General features: G+C 36.7%; 2 protein-coding genes and 1 non-coding gene across 3 annotated transcripts; all 3 read right to left on the bottom strand.

Annotated features, from left to right (window-relative positions):
* Positions 1 to 359: 359 nt before the first annotated feature.
* On the bottom strand, positions 360 to 14,785 carry LOC113728087 (ATP-dependent helicase BRM). The gene is made up of 14 exons (XM_027252576.2): positions 13,957 to 14,785; positions 11,128 to 12,447; positions 9,710 to 11,035; positions 8,854 to 8,966; positions 8,419 to 8,506; positions 8,233 to 8,319; positions 7,949 to 8,041; positions 7,784 to 7,867; positions 7,489 to 7,692; positions 6,043 to 6,285; positions 4,408 to 5,973; positions 3,793 to 4,311; positions 1,545 to 1,796; positions 360 to 1,137 (listed from the first exon to the last, which is right to left on the bottom strand). The coding sequence occupies exons 1-14, from the start codon at positions 14,095 to 14,097 to the stop codon at positions 502 to 504; spliced, it is 6,672 nt and encodes a 2,223-aa protein (XP_027108377.2). The 5' UTR covers positions 14,098 to 14,785; the 3' UTR covers positions 360 to 501.
* Positions 14,786 to 19,544: 4,759 nt separating this feature from the next.
* TRNAY-GUA (transfer RNA tyrosine (anticodon GUA)) lies at positions 19,545 to 19,630 on the bottom strand. Its single transcript is given in 2 exon segments — positions 19,545 to 19,580; positions 19,594 to 19,630. It is a non-coding gene; the product is annotated as a tRNA-Tyr (tRNA).
* A 442-nt stretch (positions 19,631 to 20,072) lies between these two features.
* Positions 20,073 to 23,962, bottom strand: LOC113728086 (bifunctional L-3-cyanoalanine synthase/cysteine synthase 1, mitochondrial). The gene is made up of 10 exons (XM_027252575.2): positions 23,653 to 23,962; positions 21,986 to 22,095; positions 21,834 to 21,891; positions 21,468 to 21,731; positions 21,207 to 21,344; positions 21,077 to 21,128; positions 20,779 to 20,858; positions 20,628 to 20,687; positions 20,428 to 20,508; positions 20,073 to 20,305 (listed from the first exon to the last, which is right to left on the bottom strand). Exons 1-10 carry the CDS (start codon positions 23,830 to 23,832, stop codon positions 20,207 to 20,209), a joined length of 1,122 nt encoding a protein of 373 aa, XP_027108376.1. The 5' UTR covers positions 23,833 to 23,962; the 3' UTR covers positions 20,073 to 20,206.
* Between the last annotated feature and the right edge of the window lie 2,397 nt (positions 23,963 to 26,359).

Raw genomic sequence — 26,359 nt, 5'->3', positions numbered from 1 at the left:
ATACAGATCACGGATAGCAAGAAGGGCCGTTTTTGACACTATGGGCTTGCTTAGAAATCGGCTAATTAAAATACCTTTTTTGATCAAGTCGAGTCCGTAAGAATTTACATGCTCATCCCTAAAGAATTATCTCAAAAGTAGAATCTTACTGGTTTGATTTTGCCATCTTGATCACGCTTCCATGTTGGAATGATAAATAGTTTTCTGACAAAAAAAACCATTTTCTTCCACTACACCGGTTAAGGTTTCCAGACACCTTAGAATATCTTCTCATTTTCCCCCTTAAAGCTCCTACCCAGCCGAAGCAATGTGTTAATATTACCTTTCAAAATACACTACTACACAGAGACGCAGGAGGCTTGCGGAAGAGCAAATATCATACACTGGGAAAATCCCCACGAATTCCTATATTAACAGGTTTTACAACTCACAAGGGCCGGATTGTACCCAGCACCTCAACTAATTAGCAAAACGAATTCTTTTGTTAAAATATACACGCACTCAATTAAGGCTTGGGCGTCTCTTTCCAGCATCTGTTCGCATCCTTTTGACAGGATTGGCCCAGCCAACATTCCCACCACTGCTATGCACCTGCTGAGGAGACTGGCTATTCCACCCTTGCTGTTGGGTAACCTGCTTCACATCTTTGGCTATCGAAGCTCGTGCAGGGCTTCTAATGCCACGACTGATGCCAGTAGGTGATACAGGACCAGCTGAACCGTTTCCCGCCTTGAATCCCAACTTTTCCCTGTCCTTTCTCTTCTTTTTGCAAATAACAAGCTCCCCTGGATGAGCGAATGGGCGTGAATCATCTTGTTGGCCAAGATCCCGGCTGCTGCTACTTCCAAGCCTTGCCTCCTTCTGTGACACATGGCCCCTCGTTTTTGTGTCTTCATGTATTGGTCCACGAGGCTGAGGCTTCTGAGGACGACTAGGCTCAGGTTCTGCACTACTCGTTGCTTTTTGCCGCCTGTTTTGACCAGTAAGCACTTGTTTTGAAGATGAACCATGTGTAGAGCCTGAGGCTGCACTCGTGAAAGAGAGAGAGTTTTTGGCTTCTCGGAAATCATTCTCTGGAAACACTATCTTCAAGATGTCGAAGAAAAGATCATGGACTTTCCTCGCTTCAGATCTCACCTGTTCCATGATGTTTTCACCAATCACTTAGTTACATGATTAACAGTAGCATACAATACAGGTAGCTGGAACAAATGCACACACATGCAAGGCCAGGCAAGGAAGGGTAGGGTGTGGGAGGCTGAGGACAAAAACAATGCTTTATATATCTAGGTGTCTAAATTGTAGGAATACATCAAATTAAAGACCAAATTGTTTATAATCCTCCTGTTTTTCCTTCCAGAAAAAAAAAAAATATCATGATATCATCAGAAATAATATCTTGAGAATGACTTCACATTGTACCAGGTGGCAATACACTGAAAAAAATTTTCAAGATTATGCAGTATAAGCAAAACCTAGCAAGAAAGAAGTTACTAACACGCATACCATAACCACAAATTGTAGGAAGAAATATGTAGACATACCTCATATGAATAACCATAATATTGCACGGCACTTCTTAACATTAGCTGCACGTCTGAAACAAATTCCATCACTCCCCTGTACTCTTGGTTGTCAAGACGCATATCAATCTCCGGTAAATCAAAGAGATTATCCTCAGCTCCACTCGTGCAACCAGAGCTTTCAATTCTTTTCCACAGATCAGTTAGCAATGGAATGATCTGCGCACCTTCGCGGTCTATTCTCTTTCGGAGCCTGCTAATCACATTCTTGCACTGCAAACAAGGAAAACTCCAGACACATAAATAAAGAATAAAAATGTGGTGAGGTAAAAACTAGAAATAAAAATCCAGAAAGTTATTTTCAAATGAAAAGTGGTTAATACATTTTCTATCTTCCTCGTGAAACTACTTAGGACAGCCACTAGGAATACTATTTGCACATAGCATAACACGTACAGGATCAAAGCTAAAAAGTAAAACAGCAAGGATCAAAATCCATGTAGACCCAAAGACAATGCCAGTTAAAGAAAAGGCTAAATGCACTAAACCCCCCAGAACTTTACCCTTAGTTGCACTTTGCCCCTCTATTTGATATTTTAAGACAAAAGTACCCTTATTTATTTTGTTTCTTTTTTGTTCATTTATTCCCTTACTTTTCCTTTCCCACTACTTCGTTTTGTTTTCATATTTTTTCTTCTTTTACTATTTTCTTTTTTTTTTCACCTTCTCTTATGTCACTATTTTGTTTCACTCTCCCATTAGTATTACTAATTTGTACATTTATTATAATATTGTAATTATCTTTTACTCATAATTTCATTGTTTTTCATTTATTTACACTATCAGAAAATTCAAGACAAAGTGTATAGCATAAAAATTAATATATGTCTATCAAAATGAAAAAGTGTATATTACCAGTAATTTAACAATTTAAAAAGATATTAGCAAATTAAAATTTTAAATTACTTAATGTTTAAGAAGTATATCCTAAAAAATTAAGTAACTAACATTTTTGTTTACTTTTTTTATTTATAGATGATTAACCGCTATGTTATTAAGATTTGAATTTGATACTGTTGTTATTAAAAATTAATTTATTCTAAACTCTAGACGTATTGCTTTAAGTAATATATGAAATAATTTAAGAGCATAGATAATATACACTTTATTATAGCATAGACTTTATAATAATTATTACTTCGAATAACAAAAAGTACAAAAAAGATAGAAATAAATAAAAATAAGTTTAAGAAGATTAAAATTAATATATGTATAATAATAGCAAGATAAAGAAATAGTTCATCACATGAGAAAAGGGAAAAAAATAAAAAAATATAAAGAAAAAGGTCAAAAGAGGAGAAAGAGAACTAAAATAATAATGAATATGGAATGGGCACTTTTGTTCTAAAATATAAAATAAGGGGGGCAAAATGCCTCTTATTGAGTTGAGGGAGGTGAAGTGCAACTAAGGATAAAGTTCAGCAGCCATTATAAACCATACTACTAAACATCATCACTGGTATACCTCAAATTTAATGTGTCCAAACCTACACCTTATGTTCCAAGAATAAGTGCAACCCTAAAAATTACATATATACACAAGGAGGATGGCTAAATATGAAATAGACCACATGGTACCTAATCAGTTAAAACTAAACTTAAAAAGGCAAGAATGATAAGATCATATCAAAGCATCTCTAACCCTCAAAAGCATTAAAATATGCAAAATGAAACCAGTATTTTGAGCCCCAACCTAGACCTCTTCACAGATATTCTGCCTGAATCAATCACAGAGACAAAATCGCTATCAACTGAAGGGACACAACTTCTCATTGCAATAGATAACTCAAATATTGTCTGCCATAAACTCTATTGTGAGGTTCTCAGATATTATAGGTGCAAGTCACCAATGTGTACATTAATATGATTCATCAAGGCTACAAATTTACATAATCCTCGCATTCAACTTACCATAGAGAGGGTTCTACCAATAATGACATACAGCACTTGGAATTACTGATCTAAAACTTATCATTAGTACAATGCTAAGTGATTATTGAGGATATCGAAACTAATACTAAAAAGGTGGCGCTTTAAATTTCAATGTGAAAACTAATATCACAGAAGTAGCATCTTAAACCTCATTAGAATTCTACCAACCATTAGTTAGCTAAACACATACAACAAGAAGAAAATCAAGAGCAGGCAAATATAGCATCTCAAAGTCAAAAGTGTATGTACTAAGTAAAAGAGTAGATCTATTACAGACCTTTTTTTGAATGATCTCAGTCATCTTTGAACCACCAGTTGATGTCCCACTAGCATTTAAGCCCTTACCATCCACGTTTTCCCTCAAGTGATGAACAGTGTCATCTGAATGAGCAAACCTTCCAGATTTCAGCAGACCAGGCATCTTAGGTGTATTAGGTAATTTCCGGGGGTTCATGTTCCGTCTATTCTTCATAGATGAATCAGTTTGCTCCTGCTTCAACATGGCAGAGTCTCCGAGCAATTTGCGTCCACGGTCATTCTTGAATTGAGACTCAAGTTTTTGATCCACCTGATATTGTATTTGAATAGAATCTCCACGACGAAGAGATGGCTTCTCATCGACCCTGTCTGCAACAAGGCGCGGCCTAAGCCGTATACTGCGTTTCCTTTTTATTTTAGGTTGCAATACCTGTTCCTCTTCACCCTCATCACGATCCTGGTTCCAACTACCAGATTGCTGGACATCCATATGAGAGTCTCCAGACACAGCAATTTCTCCTTCTTCTAGATCATCAGGCTGGAAAACAAAAGATAAATCATCTCAGATGCTTCCATAATGTGACTAATATAGCCCTGACCAAAATAAAATAAAATAAAATAAAAGGCAACATACAAGCTTCTTTGAGTGAGAACCCGGTCTGGCATCTAATGCTGAAAGTGAACCAAACTTCTGAGAAGACACAGAAGGTGACACGAGTTGCGTCAATCTTTGACCATCCATGGATGAACCTGATGAGCCCGCTTCTTCGAGCATCTGCATATCCTTATTGCTATTTGAAGCTCGAGGGTATGCATATCCACCAGTCGAAGGAATAATATCTTCTTCTGATTGGTCTTTATTACTTGGAGGTGCCCCAACAGCACCACTAAATTCATCATCTTCAAATTCCCCAATTTCTCCCTCCTCTTCACGTACAGAATCTTCATTCCTCTCCTCGGAGCTAGCTTCAGAAAAATCTCCATTGTCATCATCCAGTTCTGTGTATATAGGAAGCTTCTTTGCCTTAGGTCGCCCACGTTTTTTCTCACCTTCAGAAGCCATGTCACTAGCTTCCCCGCCAATACTTCCACCAAATAAGGTGCTTTTTGATGGTTTTTTGGACAAATTAGCAATCGTAGCATTCACTTCCTTAGTATTTGCACGAAGCCACTTTGGAACCTGATCGTACCTTGTCATCTCCTCTGTCCATTCCAGATCTTCATCCATCTGATCAAAAAGCTCCACCTCCTCTTCACTCCTAGCAATCATCCTGTTCACCTCCTGAAGTGATGGAACATCATGGACTGTCTCCTGATATCGTTCTTCGTCATGTAACAACGTCTCCAATGTCATACGTCTCTCTTCATGTGTAGTCCTTTGATCGAACCGGCCAGCATTTATAACTTCATCTGCCATGTCGATCTTGTACTGCTGAATGTTATTCCGTATGAGGCTTTCAATTGACCCCATATACCGGTCCTTGCCAACCAGATCATCATCAGAATCCACTGTGCCACCACTCCGAAGTTCATCCTCTTTCTGATGGCTTGATATCTTATCAACCACTGCTTCCATGTAAATAACTTTTACTTCTCTCGTCTGCCCAATGCGATGGGCTCTAGCAACTGCCTGTTCCTCATTCTTTGGGTTTGGATCAGGATCATAAATGATGACTGTGTCAGCAGACTGAAGGTTCAGACCGCGCCCAGCAGCACGTATGCTAAGCAAAAAGATAAAACAATCAGTATTGGGGCTATTAAAGTCCACAATAGCAGATTCTCTGTCTTCTAAGCTGGTTGTTCCATCTATGCGTCTGTAGACAAGTCTTCGCCACTGAAGATACTCCTCAAGTATATCTAAGAGTTTCGTCATAGTACTAAACAGCAATACCCGATGCCCACTCCTCTGAAGCTTTATTAAAATCCTATCGAGAATCCATAATTTCCCACATGATCTTACAAGAAAATCTCTAGAGAAATCATTAAAATAGGGGTAATTAAGCAATGGATGATTGCAAGCTTTGCGGAGTTCCATACATCTGTTGTTTAAAGTCTTGTATGTTTTGGGCTGGTAAATTGGATTTTTCTGAGCCCTGCGCTTCTCATCTTCAGGATCAACTCGAAGAGTACCAGTGGATTTGATCCAGTCATATATGGCACTTTGAATAGCTGACATTCTACATCTCAAAATAATGGAAACCTGCAATGGCATTGAAATGACAAATAATCCATACAGTAAAGTTTAAATTATGAAAATTCAGAAATGTACCTTGGGAGGAAGTGAGCCTTCTACATCTTCAACACGCCGTCTAAGCATGAAAGGCTCCAGAATTTGATGAAGTCTATGGATGATGATGACTTTCTTTTCGGTCTCGAGCCAGTCATCGTCCGCATTATGTGCAGGACCTTCTTTCTGGAAAGGTTGAGAGAACCAATCATGAAATGCTTTACGATTATCAAACACTTCTGGAAGTAGCAGATTCAAAAGCGACCATAGCTCTTTAAGATCATTCTGCAAGAAAGAAGATAAAAAACAATTATATTTCATGTAACTCTAAAAGAGTAAAAGGAAAGTAAAAAATAAAGTAAGAAGCATCATCCAAATCTGTTATGACTTTTTCTTTGTTCTATGCTACGTCTCATTGTTTTTCTTTGGCTTTGCCTTCCTCATTTCCTTCTGAGATTCTTTCTTAGCATCTTACAGATATAGGAGGAGAAGCAAAAGTTGCACTAAATAGTGACATCCAACACATGAAACGTGCAAAGGATGTGCAAAGTATACAAATCTGCATGTTTCGTTATTTATGCATCAATATGGCAAAATCAGTTGATATATTAACCAGATATGCATGCCAGCCTGAGCAATTAATGACTTAAATTAAAAGTGGCATTAGAAAAACATTTACCATTGTGTTTTCACCCTAAGATTCCAATTTTATGTAATTGGACAGTCACCATACAGAGTACTGTTCCAGAAATAATTAGTCTTCATGGAGCCTGATTAGATTATAAGGACCCCAAGACAAAGAAACAAATAAAAGTGCATCATGGTTTAGTCAATAGGTAACTCTAAAAATAGTTCATAACAACCTTTCTTTTTGTAGAACTGATCCTTATATTAAATAAGAAACCGCTAACATGGCTAGTAATCTCTAAAACATGTTATATACCATGCTATTGCACAAACATTCAACTAAGCTTTTACTCATAAAATCTTCAAAAAACGGGTTTTTGAGTAATATCACAAATTTACCAGGAAAAAATAAAATGAAAAGCAAACATATTGGGCAAGCTCTCAATTGTTTCTGATTATTAGAAGCAGATCAGAAAATCAGAAGCGTCTGTTCTGTTGCTTTTGATCTTCAGCTATTTTGCCTCCAAAAATGCTAAAAGCATATTTTAAGTACTTGAGAACATAAAGTAGCTTTTTCTAAAATCAAAAGCAAAAAGGTATTTAAATCATTTGAGCAACAGGCACACTGAAGAATGAATGATTTCATCACGGGTACTTTTTTATTCCTTTGGATTCATACTTAGCCTTCCACCTGCCAGCCCCGCTGGAAGAAAACTAATAATATTGAGGACCATAAGACAGCTGAAAACAATCATTTATAAGTTAAAAATCTTACTCCTTTAAGACTTAAAAAAGAACAACTACAATGAGATTCTTGTTCCACAAAAATGACAATATAAACAATTGATAGCCTTAACCAACCTGCAAAGGTGTCCCTGTCAGAAGCAAGCGTCTTTGGCAGCGATACCTATCAAGATCACGAGCTAGAACTGACTCCCTGTCCTTCATTCGTTGTGCTTCGTCAATTATGATATACTTCCAATCCACTTTAGAAAGTTTTGAGCGATCATACATAATAAACTCATAGGTAGTCACAAGCACATTAAATTTCATTGCAGAAACCTCCTGAATGAAATATCACGAAGTTCAGGGAACTGATGAATGTGAATGATGGAAGCAAGAATATAAAAGATGCAAACTCAACAGCCTGACTTACTTGAGAAAACAATTTTGATCGTTGGTCCTTTCCACCAACATAATAAATACAGCTCACATTTGGAAGCCAATTGTGAAGTTCACTCTAAAATACAAGCTAAATTAGATAAATAAAAAACTTTACAACTCCAAACAAGGATGCAAGGGTAATTAAAAGAAAGCCAACCTTCCAGTTAACGAGAACAGCATTCGGAACTATAATAAGGTGTGGGCCATAATTTCCTTTGAACTCCATGAGATAGGCAATTAATGACATAACCTACAGGCGAAAAACGAAAGAGAAAAAGATAAAAAGGAGTACTCCAATTATCTGGTATACAAATTCAACAATAAAGGGAACCAAAAATTCAACAATAAATGATCAGCAAGATTCTTTTTCCTTGCTCCCAAAAAAAAAATTATAACCAAAAAATTCTGAACCACCAACATATTTATACAATAGCCAGTCACCTGCACTGTCTTTCCAAGACCCATCTCATCTGCCAAAATTCCATTAAGTTTATTGTTGTACAAAGAAAGCATCCACTGCAAGCCAACCTGCATTATTTAAAGAATTGAACACAATAATCAACTTGAGCATCTAGTTTTTGAGAAGAATGTCAGCACTGTGTGAATATTGAGGATATTGCAACTTACAAGCTGATAGTCTCGTAGAGTTCCAGCTCGCAACATTGAAGGCTGCTTAATAACCCTTTCATTTACAGCATGTGCAAGATTATAGTACCTGGTGCAAAAGAACGAAAAATGACACACTATGCACCTATATTGGGAAGTACAAGAAAATTTCACAGTACCCTCCAAAACCATTGAACAAGTAAAAACACTAGAATCTCTTGCCATTTGCAAGTAAGAATCTGCAGATAAACTACAGTTGAAATCAGAATCAAATGACAGATGCATTCAGTACAATGCAGCCCAAACACAAATTAGTACTGCTAAATTCATATCCAGGAAGTACAAAAGAGCCTTCAATTGTAACGACACTGAAATCATATCCAGAAACTGCAAAAACTGCTACAATTGTCCATACAATGCCAATGCACAACCTAATCAGATAAAAAACAAACTCACTTGTTGACAGATGAGCTATCCCTCGGGGCATTCATCTCAGAGAACCGATTCCTGATCATTACTTCCTCCCTGGCACAGGCTGCTGCAGATCTTACTTCTTCTTCAGAGAGACCCTTTTCATCCAGAAGCACATGTCAGTGACGACTAAGAAACCAATCCAAGTACATACAATGTGAGAAAAAAGTGGGTAGACAAAATTACTAAAATCAACCAAATTAGCATATCACATGACATGAATAGAGCGATAATCACAGAAAAGGGGTAGTTAATGTACAAATAGGTCCCTCCACTCCCAACAGTTTATTTCTGATACAGTTTCAATGAAGGGAACATGGTATAAAGTCAAGAAAATCAGTTGCTTTTTCTTCTTAAACATCTGGTTCATGAGAAAGTTGGCAAAAGACTTTCTTGGAGGAAAATATTTCCTCCTTTTTATGTCCAGCTAATTTGCAGGAATTAGCATGAAAAGGTGATTGCTCACTCATCCAAATGACTACCAACTTTGACTTTAATTCTATCCATTTAAAGGAATGACTTCCCTTTTTTTCCCTTCTTCCAGTCACATTGACAAACAACTTTCCTTATATTCAAAAGTGGACTTCTCCTTCTGTTCTGCCAATAAGTATAATGTTGAAAGCCAATGATGTACCACTTCAAAGGACTCATAGAGATACAAAGCCAAAGACAAGCAACTCACCCTTAACCTGTTTCTTCAGTCTTTCTTCCCTTTCTACTCTTTTTCCTTTCCTTCCTTTGTTTTTCCTTTCTTTTCTTTTTTTTTTGGGGGGGGGGGGGGGAGATTGGGGGGATGAGAGGATGGTAATGGTAAAGTTGCAAGAGTCAGAAGCTGGTTTACCTGAGCTCGAGCAGCAACTGCAGCAGCATTAGCAGCCTCTTCCACCTCCTGTTGATTTTTTGCAGCAGTAATTTTACCTCCCAGTCTGTGAAGATACTCTTCTGTCTGAGATAAAAACGATGAGAGAACCGCATATCTCTCTGCAGCATCGCCAGGGATACTAGTCTGCTGCTCAAGCAACATCTCCCTGTATCTCTCAACATCATTATTCTTCAAAGCCTCCATCCTTTTATTGCGATCATCATCCTTTCTCTTCGAGAACTCCCTCAACATCCTCTCATGATATTTAGCAACTCCCCTGTTACGTGCAGTTCGAGCATCACGAATGGCCCAGTGCGCCTCAAGGAGTTTCTTACGCCACTGAAAAATGGACTTCAGTTGCTTTTCTCTCAAGGCCTTCTGTGAGGCCTGAACTTGCCTAGCAAGTTCCTGTCGTTGGCGCTCACAAAGCCGAACAAACTTCCTATAAGGCCTCTCAGGCATTGCCATTATATCTTGCTGCTGTTGCTCAATCTCATCTCTCAAGCGAGCCTGAACATCTGCCAGTTGAAGTTTTTTCTCTTCTATTTGCAAACGTAAAACAAGATCTGGCCTGATTCTTTTCCTCTCCAAATTTACAGCCAGTATATCACCAATCTTCCTAATATTTTCTTCCCTCCTCTTTCTGAAAATTTCCATGCCTTCCTCAGCAAGAAGATCCTTGATGTCATAAGCAAGAGTAAGGTTATTATTGTTGTTCATCATCAACGATGACCCAAAAGAATCATGTTTCCGAGTAAAGACAGGAAAATCAAACAGTGGTCCATGATACTTTCTAGTTGAAGCAACATCTTTAGGTTGAGTGACATTTCCTTGTACAGGTTTTTTTGCGGGTGCTGTATCAGGAATAGCTGCCTGTGAGGTAACTGCTTTGCCCCTCTCTGCTGCAAATTCATTTCTGACAGGAAATTTCTGATTTGCACGTTCAACTTCTGGCTCAGATTTACCAGAAGATCCAGTAGTTTGCTGCTCCTCTTTCCGAACAGAGACCATAGGTGTAGGTTCCTTCACTGGCGCTGCCAGACTTTGCACATTAACTGCAGGTGCAGTTGCACTCTCATCTCCTGCAGCTTCATCCTTTAGTCTGTGTCGTCCATCACCATTGGTTGCCTGCTGAGTAGCCTTGTCACCCAACTGAAACTGCCTCTCATGCTCTTCTACATTTTTAACAGCAGATCTTTCTGGATTAAGAGTTCCAGCAGGAAGAAGCATCTGCTGCATCTGCATCTCCAGTGGTGGTGGTGCAATAGCTTGGAGTAATTCTCGTGGCAGAGATCCATCTCCTTTCTGTAAGCAGGAAAAAGATACCTCAAAAGCATGTTAATGCAGCCTAACAAGAAAAGTATAAAATGCATAGCATGCTTACAAAGTACACAAACCTTAAGGCGCCTGAAAGCAAGTATTTGTGCTTTGAGAACATGCAGTTGCTGCTTTGTAAACCCTAGGTTCTGTTGCTGCATCTTGGCTCCTGTTCCATCCTGAGAAGTAGAGGTATTTCCCAGGATCCCATCATTCGATGAAGCCATAGATTGTGAAGAAGATCGATTTGGCTGCCTTCCGTATTGCATCTGCAAAGTTTCTGGCCCGATCTGTGCACCTTTGGCCAGTAATGCATTATCCAATCCCTGCTTTAAGTTCAAAGGTGAGTTTGAGGGAGGCATCGGAGGCATTCCATTGGCAATTGTATTTGGCTGTCTTGGAGGTAACTGGCTGTCTCTTCCATGGAGGGAAAACTGCTGCAATGGGACATTACTGGAGTTACCTACCACAGCTGCACTGGGAGCTGAACTGGGAGAAGCAGATGAAGAAGGGTATCTAGCTTTGACCGAGCCAGACTGCGCAGATGCATCACTTGATGTGTTACCACGAGGAGAACTTTCATTGGCCACCGTTGGTGAATTAACTAGCTGTTTTTGCACATGAAGAGATGAAGCCTGTACGACTGCATTGCTTTCATTTGCTTTTTGCTGTGAAATCATACGAGACTGCATGAGAAATTGTGCAATCAGATTTGCATTTGCAGGATTTGAAAGGTCAATATTACGCTCAAGGGCCAAGGCCTGCATTTGTGCAGCCATAGCATTAGGATTGTTTGCCACATTCTGAAAATTTTGTTGAGGATGTGGTGCAGGCACGGGCTTCGCCGGCACTGCTTGGCCAAGTAATTTTGGCTGGTTAGGAGACTCTGAATCAGCCCTTTGATCTGGTAGATGCTGTTTAGCATGGTCCCCTTGAGTCTCACCACCACGAGTTACATGCTCGACTGATTTTTTTGAAGATGATGCCGAAGGCTGATTAGCCGCCTGTGCAGAAATGAGCTCCTGCATCTTCATATTTACCATCCGCATTTCTTGATCCTTGCTAGGAGGGCTGAACATCCCCATTTTCATTTGCTGTTGAGGCTGCATTCCTAGAGGTGATTTCTGCTGGGCTGCCTGGAAAGCATAGTAAGCATGATGCACTGGGTTCAGTAAGTGTTGCTCAAAGCCCTGACTCCTACCTTGACCCTCCTCTCGGCCACTGGAAGGGATTTGCTGTTGGCCAAGATCCATAAACTTCCTAGGCTGTTGAGGCAACTGCATGGAGGCTGAAGGCACAGCAAAGTTGCCTCCTCCCATCACTCCATGGATACTTCCAGCCTGATAGGCTAAAATGGGGTCATTCCCTTCAGGTCTTCTAAGGAACTGCTGTTGCAAGGACTGCATAAAAAATGTCTCAAAAAACCATGCATACATGAATGTCTCTCAAAAGAGCCAATTAACCACCAATGGTTCAAGAAGAAACAGGCACGGTTCAAAGTTTATAATACAAAGAAGAAGCTATTTGATAGACAGAAATTCTAGAGATCAAAATTCAAAAAGGAATTAATAAAAGTCAGACGCTACAAGACAAATAACAATAACAGAAGTTCTGTTGTAATAGTCACTTCATTAATTTTTGCACTTTCCAAGTTAATGAAATTGCACTTCATAGACACAAACTTACGTTGAGAAAACAAGAACGCCAAGAGAAAAAAGAATATCCATCTGCAGTAAACCAATAAAATTAGGAAAGCTCAATAGAATACCATAACCACAAAGTTGATGAAATGACCAGTCAAAACTGTATAATAAGTCCCAAGCAGAGATCATCCAAAAAGTGCTGACTTCACTACTTCTCCTGTAATTTTTTCATCCAAAAGAATTTTTTCTTGTCTGTAATTCACGTTCAATGAATCTATATCACTTTAAAGACAATACATCTATTAGTTCCTGGATTTTTTTTTACTAGATACCACATGATTTCATCTTAAATATTAATTCGTCCAGTGTGTAATTTGTCTTGCATGTAATTTGTCCCTAATGGGTCTATTTCACATTAAACATGATCAAATGTGGAAATCCTCCAAACTGAGCACTGAAATAAGACAATCATTGATGTTAAAGGAGGCACCCTGGAAAGACACAAATGGACGAAATGCTACATCATCACATGCACAACTGAACCCAACACTAAATTGAACAAAAACACTGTTAGTTAACAATATCAGAGCGCCTCTCGTCAAATCCCAAGAGTTTGGAACTCAATGATGGTAAAAGCTCCACCACTACCTAGCTAGGCAAAACAAATCCCAGTAAAACCCACATTCATGCAAACCTTACCTTTGACACAGAACTAATACTACAAAAGCATACCTTTGGGACCCCCTTGAAAATTACAATCAGTCTTCTAAACAAAAAAAAGAAACCAGGCAAACTTGTACGTTATTCAACATAAGCAAACACATATCCACACAAAAAAGTGTAGGTGCCTCATTTATACCCTTGGTCATTGCTGTTATCAACACTGCGTCTGAAACTTCCAAGTCAAAAACGATCAAACTCAACTACCAGCAACCAATAACTTCCAAGCTAGCTAAACGATGACTGTAACAGCTTATCCCCCTTGAATTCAGATCCAATGTTTCTAATCCACCATATTTGTAACAGGAACCATAGGAAAGGGGGGAGGAAAGCATATCGTCAAACAAATCAACGCTATTCTATCAAATCCCTGAAGCCAATCAATGACTAATATGAAATTTGATTACAACATCAGTACAAATTTTGCAACTCACACCTAAAACCAACCAGCTGAAAAGTGCTAATTACAGAAACCAAAAACCCAAAATCACTAACAGAAAAATGTGAAAATAAAAAAATCCAGTATTAAGCATGTAAAACCCTAACCTGTCTTTGCTGCTGCTGCTGCTGCTGCTGGTCAAGTCCCAGCTGAGACGTCGACACCCCAGAAGAGGAGGAAGCAGGCGACGCCGCCGCACTCCGCCCATGCCCACTGCCCTGCTGGGCCCCACCACCCCCAGATTGCATGCAGAAATCTCAACTTTTTCCCCCAAAAAAAATTAACATACAACCGTTAAAAATTAAAAACCCCCCAAAAATATTTCTCATTCAGCCCAAGAAAACCAAAAGGCCCAACCAAAACCCTCCAACAAAATTTCAGGCGCGCAGGTTTTCAAACAAAATATAAAAAAGGAAAAGAAGGGAAAAAAAAATCCGATGTCGTTTAAGCGCAGCCTTCCCTTTTTTCTCGAGTCCGATCTCAACGTAAAAATTGACGTACCTCTGTCCCACAAGGGATATAGATACAAATGCCCTGTATCTATAATAAAGCACCCGCCACCCCCATTTTTTGCTGTTTAAATTTTTTCTCTCTCTAGATTTGAAAACCAAAAAAAAAAAAATTACAATTTTAATAGAGCCAAAATATTGCAGAGAAATGAAGAAGATAGATGTGAAGCTGGGAGTAGGGTCTGGCGTGGGGCTGGTTCAAGGCGGGAATTGTGGGGCCAGTTACAGATCGATCCTGTAGCCGGCGAAAAGTCACCCCCGACGTTGCCGGAATCTACTGATTTGACTCGCACACACTACACACACTCCACTCAGCTGTTTTTCCTTTATTTTTCCCCCCTTTTTCTTCTCTCTCTCTCTCTCTCTCTCTCCTCTAAAAATTTTTACACACGCAATTGTTTTTTCTAGTAGAGAGAAAGCCCCGAATAAAAAGCCAAGCTGATATATTGATTATTTATATATGGGGCCGCGGGGAGGGGTAATAAATAATTTTTTCCTCTCTCTCTCTCTCTCTGTAAATCTTTTTCCTTTTCTTAATATTTTTTCTGTCTTTTGTCTTTTCCTCGACCAGACAACTTTGGAAATTGGGTGGTTTCAATTCTAACCGTGGTCAGAGTAATTGGTTAAATTGAATTTTACTCTTTTTTTTTTTTTTTTGGTTCAAGTGTTGGTGATTTAAATTCGAGATCGAGATTTCTTATTTATATTTTCCCCTTTTGTATAATTTCAATGTAATTGGTAAATTTTCATAATTCGAGAAAGTACCGTGGATAGAGTGAATAATGATACCCATTTGTTTGTTTCCACGTAATATGATTACTTTGATCAATTTACTATTTTTCTTTCTTACGCATGTCTTCGATTTGTGATATTTTATACCGGAAATAGAATAATTATGTGGATCTAAATTGATAAGGGGATAAACTAAAATTAGACTGTGTCTGTGAGTTTGGTAATTTCAATTATTTCTTTCATTGATTAATGATACTTCACTAACATGAAAAAAAAAATTCAGTTTCTGTTTCTCTCTCTAAAGGTAATTTGTGCTAGAGCCACCAAATGGTGAGTTATGATTTGATTACCACTTTTAACGAAAATTCGTCTCACTTGATCTGTTGAACTCTTCATCATATACAGATAGGATTATTTTTTGTAATTACTTCTTTTTTGACAATTTATGAATTGGTATAACATGCATGATTATCTCGTCTCGATATATCATATTGGTGTTTGTCATATTTTCCTTGTTGTTCGTATGTATTTCTTTGTGCTTTCATTTGTTTTTTTCCTTTTTATTTTCTCCTTAAATTCTTAGAGCCTAACTCTCTCCTACAAGCTTATGTATCTCTACTCTGCATTCCAAGCTCCCAACCTATACTAAAAAGTTCAAAGGAAAATTCTTAAAATTTTTTGAATTCTCTTATAAGTGTTTGAGGCACCCTTTTCTAAACAAGTCTAATTTGCCGACTTCACAATTGAAAGCAGATTTTTAAAATTTTGAATTCTCTTATCAGTATTTGAGGCAAATGTAGTAAAGAGTTTTAGGAAACATCTAAAAACTTGAATTCTCTTTAGGTATTTGAGCAATTTACCCTTTTCTAAACAAGTCTAATTTGTCAATTTTTATCAACTTCACAAATTTCTCATTTGTTGTTCCAATCTTCTATAGCTTCTGTTGATTTGACCATTAACACACTTATTTATTTAGTTGTTTCTCCCTCTCTCTTTCTAAAATATTTTTCACATGACATTGCTTGTGAGAGTGAACCCTAAATGCAAAATGTGGCCTTTAGGGTCAATTTTTAGAAAGTATGTTATTTGGATGTTTGTATAAAATTTTATCGTAACTTACTGTAGAAATTATTAAAATTTTTTTGTGTATTTAGGGTTTGAAAAACTTAAAAAACTTTCTTTTTTTTTTCTTTCTTTCCTCTCTCTTCTTCCTCCTCTCATGCCTGGTTTTTACTCTCCCTTCTCCCTCGCTGCCACCATACTAGTTGCTATTGCCTCTTTTTTTCCTTCTCTCTCTCACTCCCTCTTCTTTTTCTTCTTTCCCCTTTTCCTCCTCTCCTCTTCCATTCAACTAGAGGTCACGAGGGTAAGGGAAAAAAGAAAGAGGGGAAGGGTGTGCTGGGGAATGGGAGATGAAGGAAAAAAGGTTAGGAGAGAGGGTGGCACTAGAAGAGATGCTAGCAAACATGCTGGGAAAGAGGAGGAAGAAAAAAAGCAAAAAAAAATTTTGTGTTTTGGGATATTTTTGATGTGTGTATTTTAAAATTTTAAAATATTTGTAGAGGGTTTCTATAGATAAAGCTGTTAAAATAAAAAATAAAAAAAAAAACCCTCTTAAGCAAACCTTAGTTACTTTACATATGGGTAACAAACCCCCTCCCATGCAAATCCTAGTTACTTTACATATGGGCAACAGAGATTCTCACCGTAAATTCTTTACTTGGTTTTCTTTTTTATTTTTTTTCTTTGCCTTTTCATCAACAAGTTTTTGCTGGGGTAGCAATTGGGAATTTGGGGTGGGCTTTAGTTTTAATCGTGGTTAGAATACTTAAATAGATAGTAAATATTTGCGGAAATGCCCACATAATTTGCAAACCTCATCATTACCTTTTTAACCAACAAATACCGTATGCCATGGTATGGTAATAAATATAGCAAATTTTCTGGATAGTTACTAAACTTCTTGAATAGTTAAGATTTGATCACTCAACTGTTAATAATATGTTTTTCTCCACTGAGTTATCAAAAGTGCAAATTTTAGGTCATTTCATCTAATTCCACTGTTAACTTTACTAAACCTAAAGGTCTACACGATTCAAGAGACATACTATTAATAACTAGATTCGGTAGAGTTAATAGTGAAATAAGACAAAATAGCCCTAAATGTACACTCTTGCTAAATCAATGGGGTAAAACGTACCATTAATATTAAGTAACCAAACTCGACTATTCGAAAATTTTAGTAGCTATCCGAGTAATTTGCTTTGATAAATATGCAACATAAGGCAAACCAATATTGGTTTTTATGAGAGGGAGGATTAAAGGTATTGCCATTTTGTTTCGATTTGGTTAAGTGCTTCTTTGTTGTATAAAATGAATATGGATTTAAATCAATAAATTGGAATTACATCGTCACTTTGGTAGTTTCAATTGTTTGTTCTATTGATTTATGAAATCCAAGTACATGATTCTTGTAGGGCAGCAAACGAACCGAGTCGAATCGAGTTTTGGCCTAATCGAGTCGAGCCTTTACTTAATTTTATTGAACTCGAGCTCGACGAGCTGACAATTTAAAGCTCGAGCTAGAAAAAAATAAAAAATAATTATTTTATTTTTAAACAAATAAATAAAATAAAATTGTTTTCTTCATAAATAATAAAATATTAAGAATATATATGTAATTTTACTATTAAAATAAAAAAATTAAAAAATATATATATACTTAAAAAAATTAAAAATATATATACAAAAAATAAATAAATAAATATATATATATATATATATATATACTCGAGCTCATGAGCCGACTCGCAAGCTAACGATCTTAATATTTTGAGCTCGAATTCAAGTTCGATTTCGACTCGAGCTAACTCGGTGTAGCTTGACTCGAGAGCGGCTCAGTTCGTTTTGCAGCCTTTAGATCGTTGTATACTTTCGATTATAGTTTCCTTAAAGGACTTTGAAAAAATAACCTATATTTTGAATAAGAAAAAGTTGTCTTCTCTTTCTTTTCCGATGCTATAGCAATTGAATTGTATTGTGCTCTGATTCCCTTACGAATGGTAAATTATGTTTATAAATTGCCTTGGAATGAAGTTTCATCATAGTTGATCCTTCCCCCATCTACTCAACTACCATCCTAACTCCATTACAACTCTTCATCTTAAAAATTCAAGTGTTCAATCTCTCTTTTTTGCCTCGCTTTAACAAGAAGTGGAGGTTAAGAAGTAAAAAAGAAAAAGGGGTAGAAAAATGTTTTAAAGATTTGGCAAAAGTAGAATTCATGTCCAATGTGCAAATTAAACTAACTACTATGAAATTGGTCCATAGAAAGATGAAGGAAACTTTTGGAATGTAGTAAAGAGAAACTCAAATTATCTCATTGGCTCATGAGGCACTTGTATAATTTGCCCTTTTTTCGAAACAACTCCGGATGAAACACGTCTTTCAATTTTCATCAACTACGAAAAATTGCACTTTGTTTTTCTAATTATCTTATCTTCTATTAAAATTAAATTACATAAAAAAAATGATTTGAAGATACCTTTTTTGTGTTGAATAAGTTCATATCACTATCAAGACCATAACCATATGAGCATTATTTACTAACTTGCTTAATGAAGTAAGATTAGTGTGCATTTATGGTACTATAAGTTGGCAAAGGATTTTATTCCAATCATCACATTGTCAACGTGATAACATAATTAAGTGTGCCATATCTTCTAAGTTTGCAAAACGACAATTATTTCAACAGGGAGCAACTGGAACTTCCTTTGCAGCAATGCCATTGGTCCTCAAGCAACTAAGAGTTGAGGTGCAGACCATGATGATGGCAATGGCCAACTTTAGTTTCCAAAAAAAGAAAAAACTTTGCAAAAAAGTAAGTGGTAACCAATCAAATTCTATCAAGAATGAAATTGGAAACGTGATCAAATACAAATTACTTGTAACGTGGGGACTGCTACTAAGGTAAAACCAGATTATGGGGTTGCATGCAAAGCTAAAGCACTTAAATTAAGCCATAGGATTAACTTTCTATTATTTGAAATAGGGTAGGATTAACTTTCTATTATTTGAAGGAGGGAGGAAAAAAAAAATAGCTACTAAGGTAAAACAAGATTTGATAGTTTTACATGCAATGCCAAAGTACTAAAATCAAGCCATAGTATTAACTTTCTACATGCAGTGCTGAAGTAGCAAAATTAAGCCATTGGATTAATTAACTTTCTACCAGCAATGCTAAAGTATCAAAATTATGCGATTGGATTAACTTACTATCATTCAAGATAGGGAGAGAAAAAGGAAAAAGGAAAAAGATAGCGAAGAGAGAAAAACAAGCAAAATTAAGCCATTGGATTAATAAACTTTCTACGTGCAATGCTAAAGTAGCAAAATTAAGCCATTAGATTAACTTTCTATCATTCAACATTGGGAGAGCAAAAATGGCAAAAGCATCCGACCTGCCGGATTCGAACCAGCGACCTAAGGATGACAGCTATCAAACTACAGTCCTCCGCTCTGCCAACTGAGCTAAGGTCGGAACTTGTTCTATTTGATGAACCGTTCTTAATTAAATTGTATCTTCTGTATGCACTGCTTTTAATCACGCAGTAATGGTCAAATTATTCATAAAGGTAAATCTACATAAATTTTTCTTGTGATCCCATAGTACCTTTTTTTTTAATTTTTATTTTGAGGGATCGAAACATGTAACTTATAGTTAAAAGTTAACCCGGTGTTGGAAATAATTAACACATTCTACTGAACCATTTTTTATACTTTTTTTTAATATAATTCATTTTCATAAATTTGGATACAAAAAATACTTCTTAAAAATTTTTTAGATTTTAATTTAGTATAAAAATAAATTTTTGTTATTGTTACGCTTTGAAATGTAAACCCGTTTATAGCATGGGTCCAAATACTTGACTCTTTTAATTCCAAACAATCTGTGTCTCAAGACTTGCATCGCCTAAAGAATATTGCCTTGAATCTGTAGGGATCAAGTAAAATAAAAGATGAAGTGTCCCAAACAACGAACGGGTTTACATCCGGCATTAAAATGGAACCTATATATTTGCAGGATATCTGCTACAAAAGACTGTAACGTTGAACATTAATCAACTGGAACAGGTTGCATATTTTCAGCCTCTTTCCTGAGCTCCTCAAACAGGACAGATGACAGGTAACGCTCTCCAAAACTTGGATGTACGGTCTGAAATTCAGCCAAAGCAAACGATTCATGGACAAGGGAAAAAAAACTCGGGTTTAAGTCAAAAAAAGAGAGAACAATGATGGCCACAAATTAGGACCAGAGTTTAATGATCTTCTTCATACCACAATGAGTTTGCCTTTGTTTTCTGGTTTCTGTGCAAGCTGTAGTGCTGCAACGGTGTTCGCCCCTGATGATATCCCAACCTACATCAACCAGAAGTTTATCGCAAGTGAGATGAGATTACGTATGCGTATCGCCACCAGAAAGTTCCTGGCAACTAAGATTCGCGCGGTGAAAAGAAATAGTTTAGATGAAATATTACCATAAGCCCTTCCTTCAATGCCAACTCTCTAGCCATGTTTACGGCTTCTTCACTGGACACCTGCAACAATAGAACAGCAATTTTGAGACTCATCCTGAATGAGGGAAGGATGAAATAGTATGAACCGACTTATTAAGGGCACTGTGCTCACCATGAGAACTTGTTCCATTACATCCATGTCAAGGATATCAGGTTTGAATCCAACCCCATTACCAGTGATATGATGAGGACCTACATACAAAGTTTCAAACAAGCTGGTTTTGGATTGTGTATGGATATCATATTCAGTTGCTAAGATGCCAGATGAAGATTGCATTAGAATTTTACAGCTGGCATCATTGCAAACCAATCAAGAGGACACAAAATAATACTACTTTATCTGGGATGACTGAGGCAACAGAAGAAATAAATGGTAAATTTGATTAAAAGTATATACACAGGACCATTACCTGGTTTGCCGCCATTCAAGACATTGCTTTCGGTAGGCTCGACTCCGTATATCTACGAAAGCAGATAGTTGGGAATTAAGGATTTATTTGAACCCGAGGGTCCTTAGAAAGGTCTATATAATGTTTTTACCTTAACATCAGGATTTTTGGACTTGAGATACTGGCCAACACCAGAGACGGTACCTCCACTTCCAATTCCCATGACAAATATGTCAACTTTACCGTTCGTGTCCTCCCATATCTCAGGACCAGTTGTCTCAAAATGCACCTGTTTCAGTCGAGAGATGGGTAAAGCATGGCAATTGAAATAGCATTCTCTACCAACAAACAAGCAATTCAGGAAAAATGAACCAAAAAAAAAAAAAGGGTACGCGATGAATATGCAATAAACCTGGGTATTTGCAGGATTAGAAAATTGTTGAAGCATAAAAGCATTGGGAGTCTTCTCCAACAGCTGGTCAGCTTTCTTAACTGTTCCTCCCATGCCTTTGGTTGGGTCCGTGAGGATTAACTCAGCTCCAAATGTTCTCATAGTCACTCTTCTCTCTAAGCTGGTATAAGAGGGCATTGTCAAAACCATCTTGTAACCTTTCAAGGCTGCCATAAATGCCATACTAATCCCCATATTTCCGGATGTGGGCTCGATCAGTGTTGTCTGAATGTCAAGATCAATAGACAAGCCATAAAGAACGACACAAAGAGACACATTTATCAATTACAACCAAAATAATATGTAAACAAGTTTTCTTTATCTAACCTCTCCAGGTGAGATCAATCCTTTCTTTTCTGCATCGGTGATCATAGCAAATGCTGGTCTGGGGAAAAAACAAACGCAAAGTAGATTTCAGCAGTTGATAAGGTGAACTCATAAAAGGCGAAAACCTGGAGATTGAGAAACTAGCTGGTTGCCTGTCTTTAATGCTTGCAGTTGGCTGAAACATTTCTTGCTTAGCCGCTATGTAAGCACCACAGCCTTCTGTAACTCTATTCAGATAAACAATTGGTGTTCTCCCAATCAGCTGAGACAGACAGAATTTGACACACAACAGTTAGATCCATTCCAAAATTTTGTATGGAACTTGCAAAGGAATGAACTGCCCTCAAAGTCAAAATCAAAGAACAAACTCTTTGTAGTAAAGTTTTTTTTTTTTTTTTTTTTTGTGGGGTAATGAAAAAAAAAGGCCATATTAAGTCATATAACGCAAAACATATGCATAATTGAAAATTAAAGCTTGTATCTGATTTAATTGAAGAAAAAGCGATCGCAATTGAAATAATCTATCTGTTTTAGCTTTTCCCCCTTCCTTCCTTCCTTCCTTCCTTCCTTCCAAATTCCAATATAAATTGTGGAAGCATGCAATAAAAAGTGAAACACCACTAGTCTGTAGATTTTTTTGATGTCCACTGGTTTGTATTTAATCATGAGATTCATGAACCATAAATGTCTCTGTCATTTTTAGTAGTGGATTGTCATTGGTATAAACAGATAATAGTATGGACTTAATTTAATTGTGAAATCCATCCTTATGTAAGAAACTAAACCTACTAAAGACCCCCTAAGCTATTAAAAAAATATATATATAATCCACTAACACAACCTTTAAATTAGCACGAGTTGGCATGTGCTAATTATGTTAATCCCAACAACCAAAAGACTATTTTAATTACTATGTCCCATATTGACTAATGACATGGCATCTAGTACAGACCTTTTATATTTTATTAACTAAACCAAAAAAAAAAAAAAATTTCCATAAAGATCCCATTAATGTTGCATGTACTACCATAATTTTGAAAGTCATATATGGACACGTACAAAACTTTCACAAGCATTACTTGATACGGGTTATAAGGCCTATTTGGATTGCCATTTTCTATCAGAAAATTGCGTCATTTATGTGATCACATTTCCTTATTACTTTTTTCCCTCACATACATCAAATCGCTACAGTAATTTTTTCATGAAAAATGATGACGAAAAATGCAATCCAAACGGTTTTAAAGATTCGTAAAAATGTGTAAAAATAAGCATTAAAATACCTATATAATTTTTAAAACTAATGGTTAAAAGAAATCTGTGATTTTCCTTTCCACAATGAGGGAATTAATGAATTAATAGAGGATGGCATATAATACATCGATCAATCTGCCACCCAAAAATAGGTTTGAAACATTTTTCCAAGGTGCACACATGAAAATTAAGAAACATGAACTCGAATATGCGTGATGCTGTGTAAGTACTATTTGGAAGTAGTGAACTAAACTACCACCTTAGCTATCCAAAAAGCCAAGAGCACAATGAAAACCATGTACGTAAATGATTAGAAAAAATGATGTAATTAAAGAAAGAAGGAAAAAAAAATTTGAACATGGTAAATGATGAGTTGTTTGAGCTTTTAGTTTGTGATCTATTCAAGTTAATCACCACTACTGATTGCCCGGAAATGGAATAAAGAGATAAAGTTCTGAAACTGTTCAACTAGCTAAAGCTGAAGCAAAGCCCCTGAATGAAAGTTAAACGGATGCTAACAGAAGAAAAGAACCAAGAAACTTATGGCAGGAGAAAGGAATTTTACCTGAGAAGCCTCTTTTCTGATGTTGGTCCCTGGAAAATCTTTGGGCAGATCTCTCAATCTCTGGGCGAAAGATGGACAATTATCAAGTAAAGTTTCAGTGGAGAACAGCCTGCTACTTCTGATAAGGCCATTAAAGGGAATTGAGGATTTTCTCTTGAAGAGGCTGCTTAGAGCTGCCATTGTTGAAGTGAAGGTTGGCTACTGTTAACTATTATCTAAGTAGTACTAGTTCTGAACTTTTTGTCCGAGCGGTGGAGAATGTAAAGAAGGATTTGGGCTCCGTTTTATATAAGGTAAAAAAGTACCATGAACCGTCGTTGGAGCCTACATATGGCACTCCAGCCGCCGGATGAGTAGTGTACTTTCACAAGTAGATGGACGCAACGTGTAATTGTAAATGAGTCCTCCTGGATTTATTACATGGCAGTCCTGCCCGATAGGTTGGGTCAAATCGTTCGGATAGATTGACGCAACATAACTATAAATGTCGTGATTAGTACTGCTATCGAGTCGAGTCGAGTCGTGTTTGGATATTAAAAATATTTGAGTTCAAGTTCAAACTTGTTGAATTCTTCAAAGTCGATTTCAAGTACACTAGATATATCTGTGTGCGCGTGAGTGCGTGCAAGTGTGAACGCTCGAGAAAAGTCATTTGTAAAAATTTGGATAATTTTCCATGATTAAAACCACCTTCTTATTCACGCGACTTGCTGTATATTTAAAAAAAAAAAAAAAAAGAAAGAGGAAAGAAAAGAAGGAAAAGTTATGCTTGACCAAAGGTAATTCTAAATCATCCAGCTGATGTTATTTTATCAACACGCTTTTAATCTCTTCAAGCTCTCATCATTGATGGTTTTTTATGTCAAATTTTGAAGGTGAGAGAATGTTAGGCTAACTAGCCAGGACTTATATGTGGGGTGGTTCTCAGTTCTCCCCCCTGTCTAATTTCATTGAACCTGAGGATGCCTGCTGTTTTCATCTTTTGGCTACTTTGGCCGGGGAATGTGAAGCGGAGGCGCTGGTCCAAGATGCCTGATTGACGTTTCGTCTTTGGTTAAAAAGAAATGCGTGCACCTTCGCCGGCAGGGAGATGCCAAAGGCCAATTTAAATTTTTGTTCTTTGCCCAGTTGAAAAGAAAGGCATATCCTATTTCATCCCGATTGCCGAACAGTGTGTTATTTTGCATTATAATAAATTTTATTTAGTTATTTATTTTTTGGTTTAAAGGAGACTCAAAATTTTACAAGAGGGAGCAAAAAAGAGAAAGTTTGAAAATTAGATTTTATTATCAATTAACTAATATCGCTGCTAACAAAGCTGACTAATATCTCCTCACTAATATCACCTGACTAATATTTCTACCAATTAAACTGGGATTTTGAGGATGTAACTTTTAACTGAAGGGTAGCAGCAGCAACGTGGTTCAAATGCCATCGCTAGATTGAAATCTGTGTTTCGTTTCAAGTCCTACCTATAATTAGACATGTCAATTGATTGGATTTTATCCAAAATTCAATTTAGACCCAATATATTTGGATAAGGTTTAGATTTAATATCAAACGTCTGGACTCTATCTAAATCCAGACTCTGTAAAAGAGTTATGGGTCTAAGTAGGGTTTGATTTTTTATGATCCATATCCAAATTCAAACCCATATAGACCCTACATAGACCCACATATATAATAAAATTATATATATATTTATTCATTTATTTAATAATATACTAATATTCTATGGTCATTAGATCGAATACAGTGAGACTTTATGATTGTTTTCTATTTTCAAGTTATTCCTAGTTGTCACTATAATTAGTACAAATTTTTTTAGAAAAAGGAGAATAAGTAAAGGCAAATAAATGAAAGATTTGATATCGATATAGTTGAAGTTTTAAAATTAATCAAAGCAGTCGATAAATAATTGAGTTCCTAATATTGCATTCAATTTCTTAAATATTAATTTATCATTTGAAAATAAAAATTGAATGATGTTTATATTTTTTTTAAATCCATACATGTAAATATATTTTTTTAATATATTTTTTTAGGAAAATACAACAGTATCCATTGGGTACCCAGATCCAGGAGGGTGTGTAGCTTTGGACTTATTTTTTCAGACTCACGAGGGTATAGGTCTGAATATGGATTTGGGTTCAACTAAATTTAATGTGTATGGATCTGGATTAAAAGACCTAATTTAAATCTTACCCATTGACATGCTTACCTATAATGTACATTTTACTACGACGATAAAAGCACAAAATTCAAGGTGTGTATCTAAGATATTTGAGAGGATTGGATTTATTTTATTATGTATTTATCTTCAAGATTTGATAAACTTCTTTTTTTTTTTCTTCCTTGAAGAGACAGATTGATTGTTCACATTTTCAATCAACAACACTTCCGGGTTTTCTTTCTTCAGCAGTTTTGAATGGATAGGCAACTCTGCTCCACTGGAAAGACGTTCAATTGGAATCTGTCTTTGTAGTCGCATGGCTGTAAATTTCAACCAGGACAAGCCAGGAAATCTGCTCCAGATTAGATTCTGTTAGCAAAATTTTAAACCAAGCTATTTGATTGGTTAAATTTGGTTGCAAGGTTAATTTTTTCAGGTGATAGCATATCGTGCAAGGTTTGGTTACCTAGTGTTGTGTGGTTCCAGGTCCCCTTGCAGTGCAAACTTGTACTGGTCCAGAGCCGGTTAATGGAT

Source organism: Coffea arabica, chromosome 2c (genome assembly GCF_036785885.1).
Source record: "Coffea arabica cultivar ET-39 chromosome 2c, Coffea Arabica ET-39 HiFi, whole genome shotgun sequence".
Taxonomy (NCBI): domain Eukaryota; kingdom Viridiplantae; phylum Streptophyta; class Magnoliopsida; order Gentianales; family Rubiaceae; genus Coffea; species Coffea arabica.
Note: the sequence above shows the minus strand (reverse complement) of the source record. Positions and strands in the feature narration are given on the sequence as shown.

What these genes read in the sequence shown, in the direction of transcription:
- LOC113728087 (XM_027252576.2), bottom strand. Translation starts at nt 14,097, where the DNA reads ATGCAATCTGGGGGTGGTGGGGCCCAGCAGGGCAGTGGGCATGGGCGG. An exon ending in CTGTTCTCGTTAACTGGAAG is followed by an intron (nt 7,868 to 7,948) that starts GTTGGCTTTCTT and finishes CTTGTATTTTAG; the next exon opens with AGTGAACTTCACAATTGGCT. An exon ending in ATTATGGTTATTCATATGAG is followed by an intron (nt 1,138 to 1,544) that starts GTATGTCTACAT and finishes ATCATGGAACAG; the next exon opens with GTGAGATCTGAAGCGAGGAA.
- LOC113728086 (XM_027252575.2), bottom strand. Translation starts at nt 23,832, where the DNA reads ATGGCAGCTCTAAGCAGCCTCTTCAAGAGAAAATCCTCAATTCCCTTT. An exon ending in CTAATCCTGCAAATACCCAG is followed by an intron (nt 21,345 to 21,467) that starts GTTTATTGCATA and finishes CGACTGAAACAG; the next exon opens with GTGCATTTTGAGACAACTGG. An exon ending in TAATGGAACAAGTTCTCATG is followed by an intron (nt 20,688 to 20,778) that starts GTGAGCACAGTG and finishes CTATTGTTGCAG; the next exon opens with GTGTCCAGTGAAGAAGCCGT.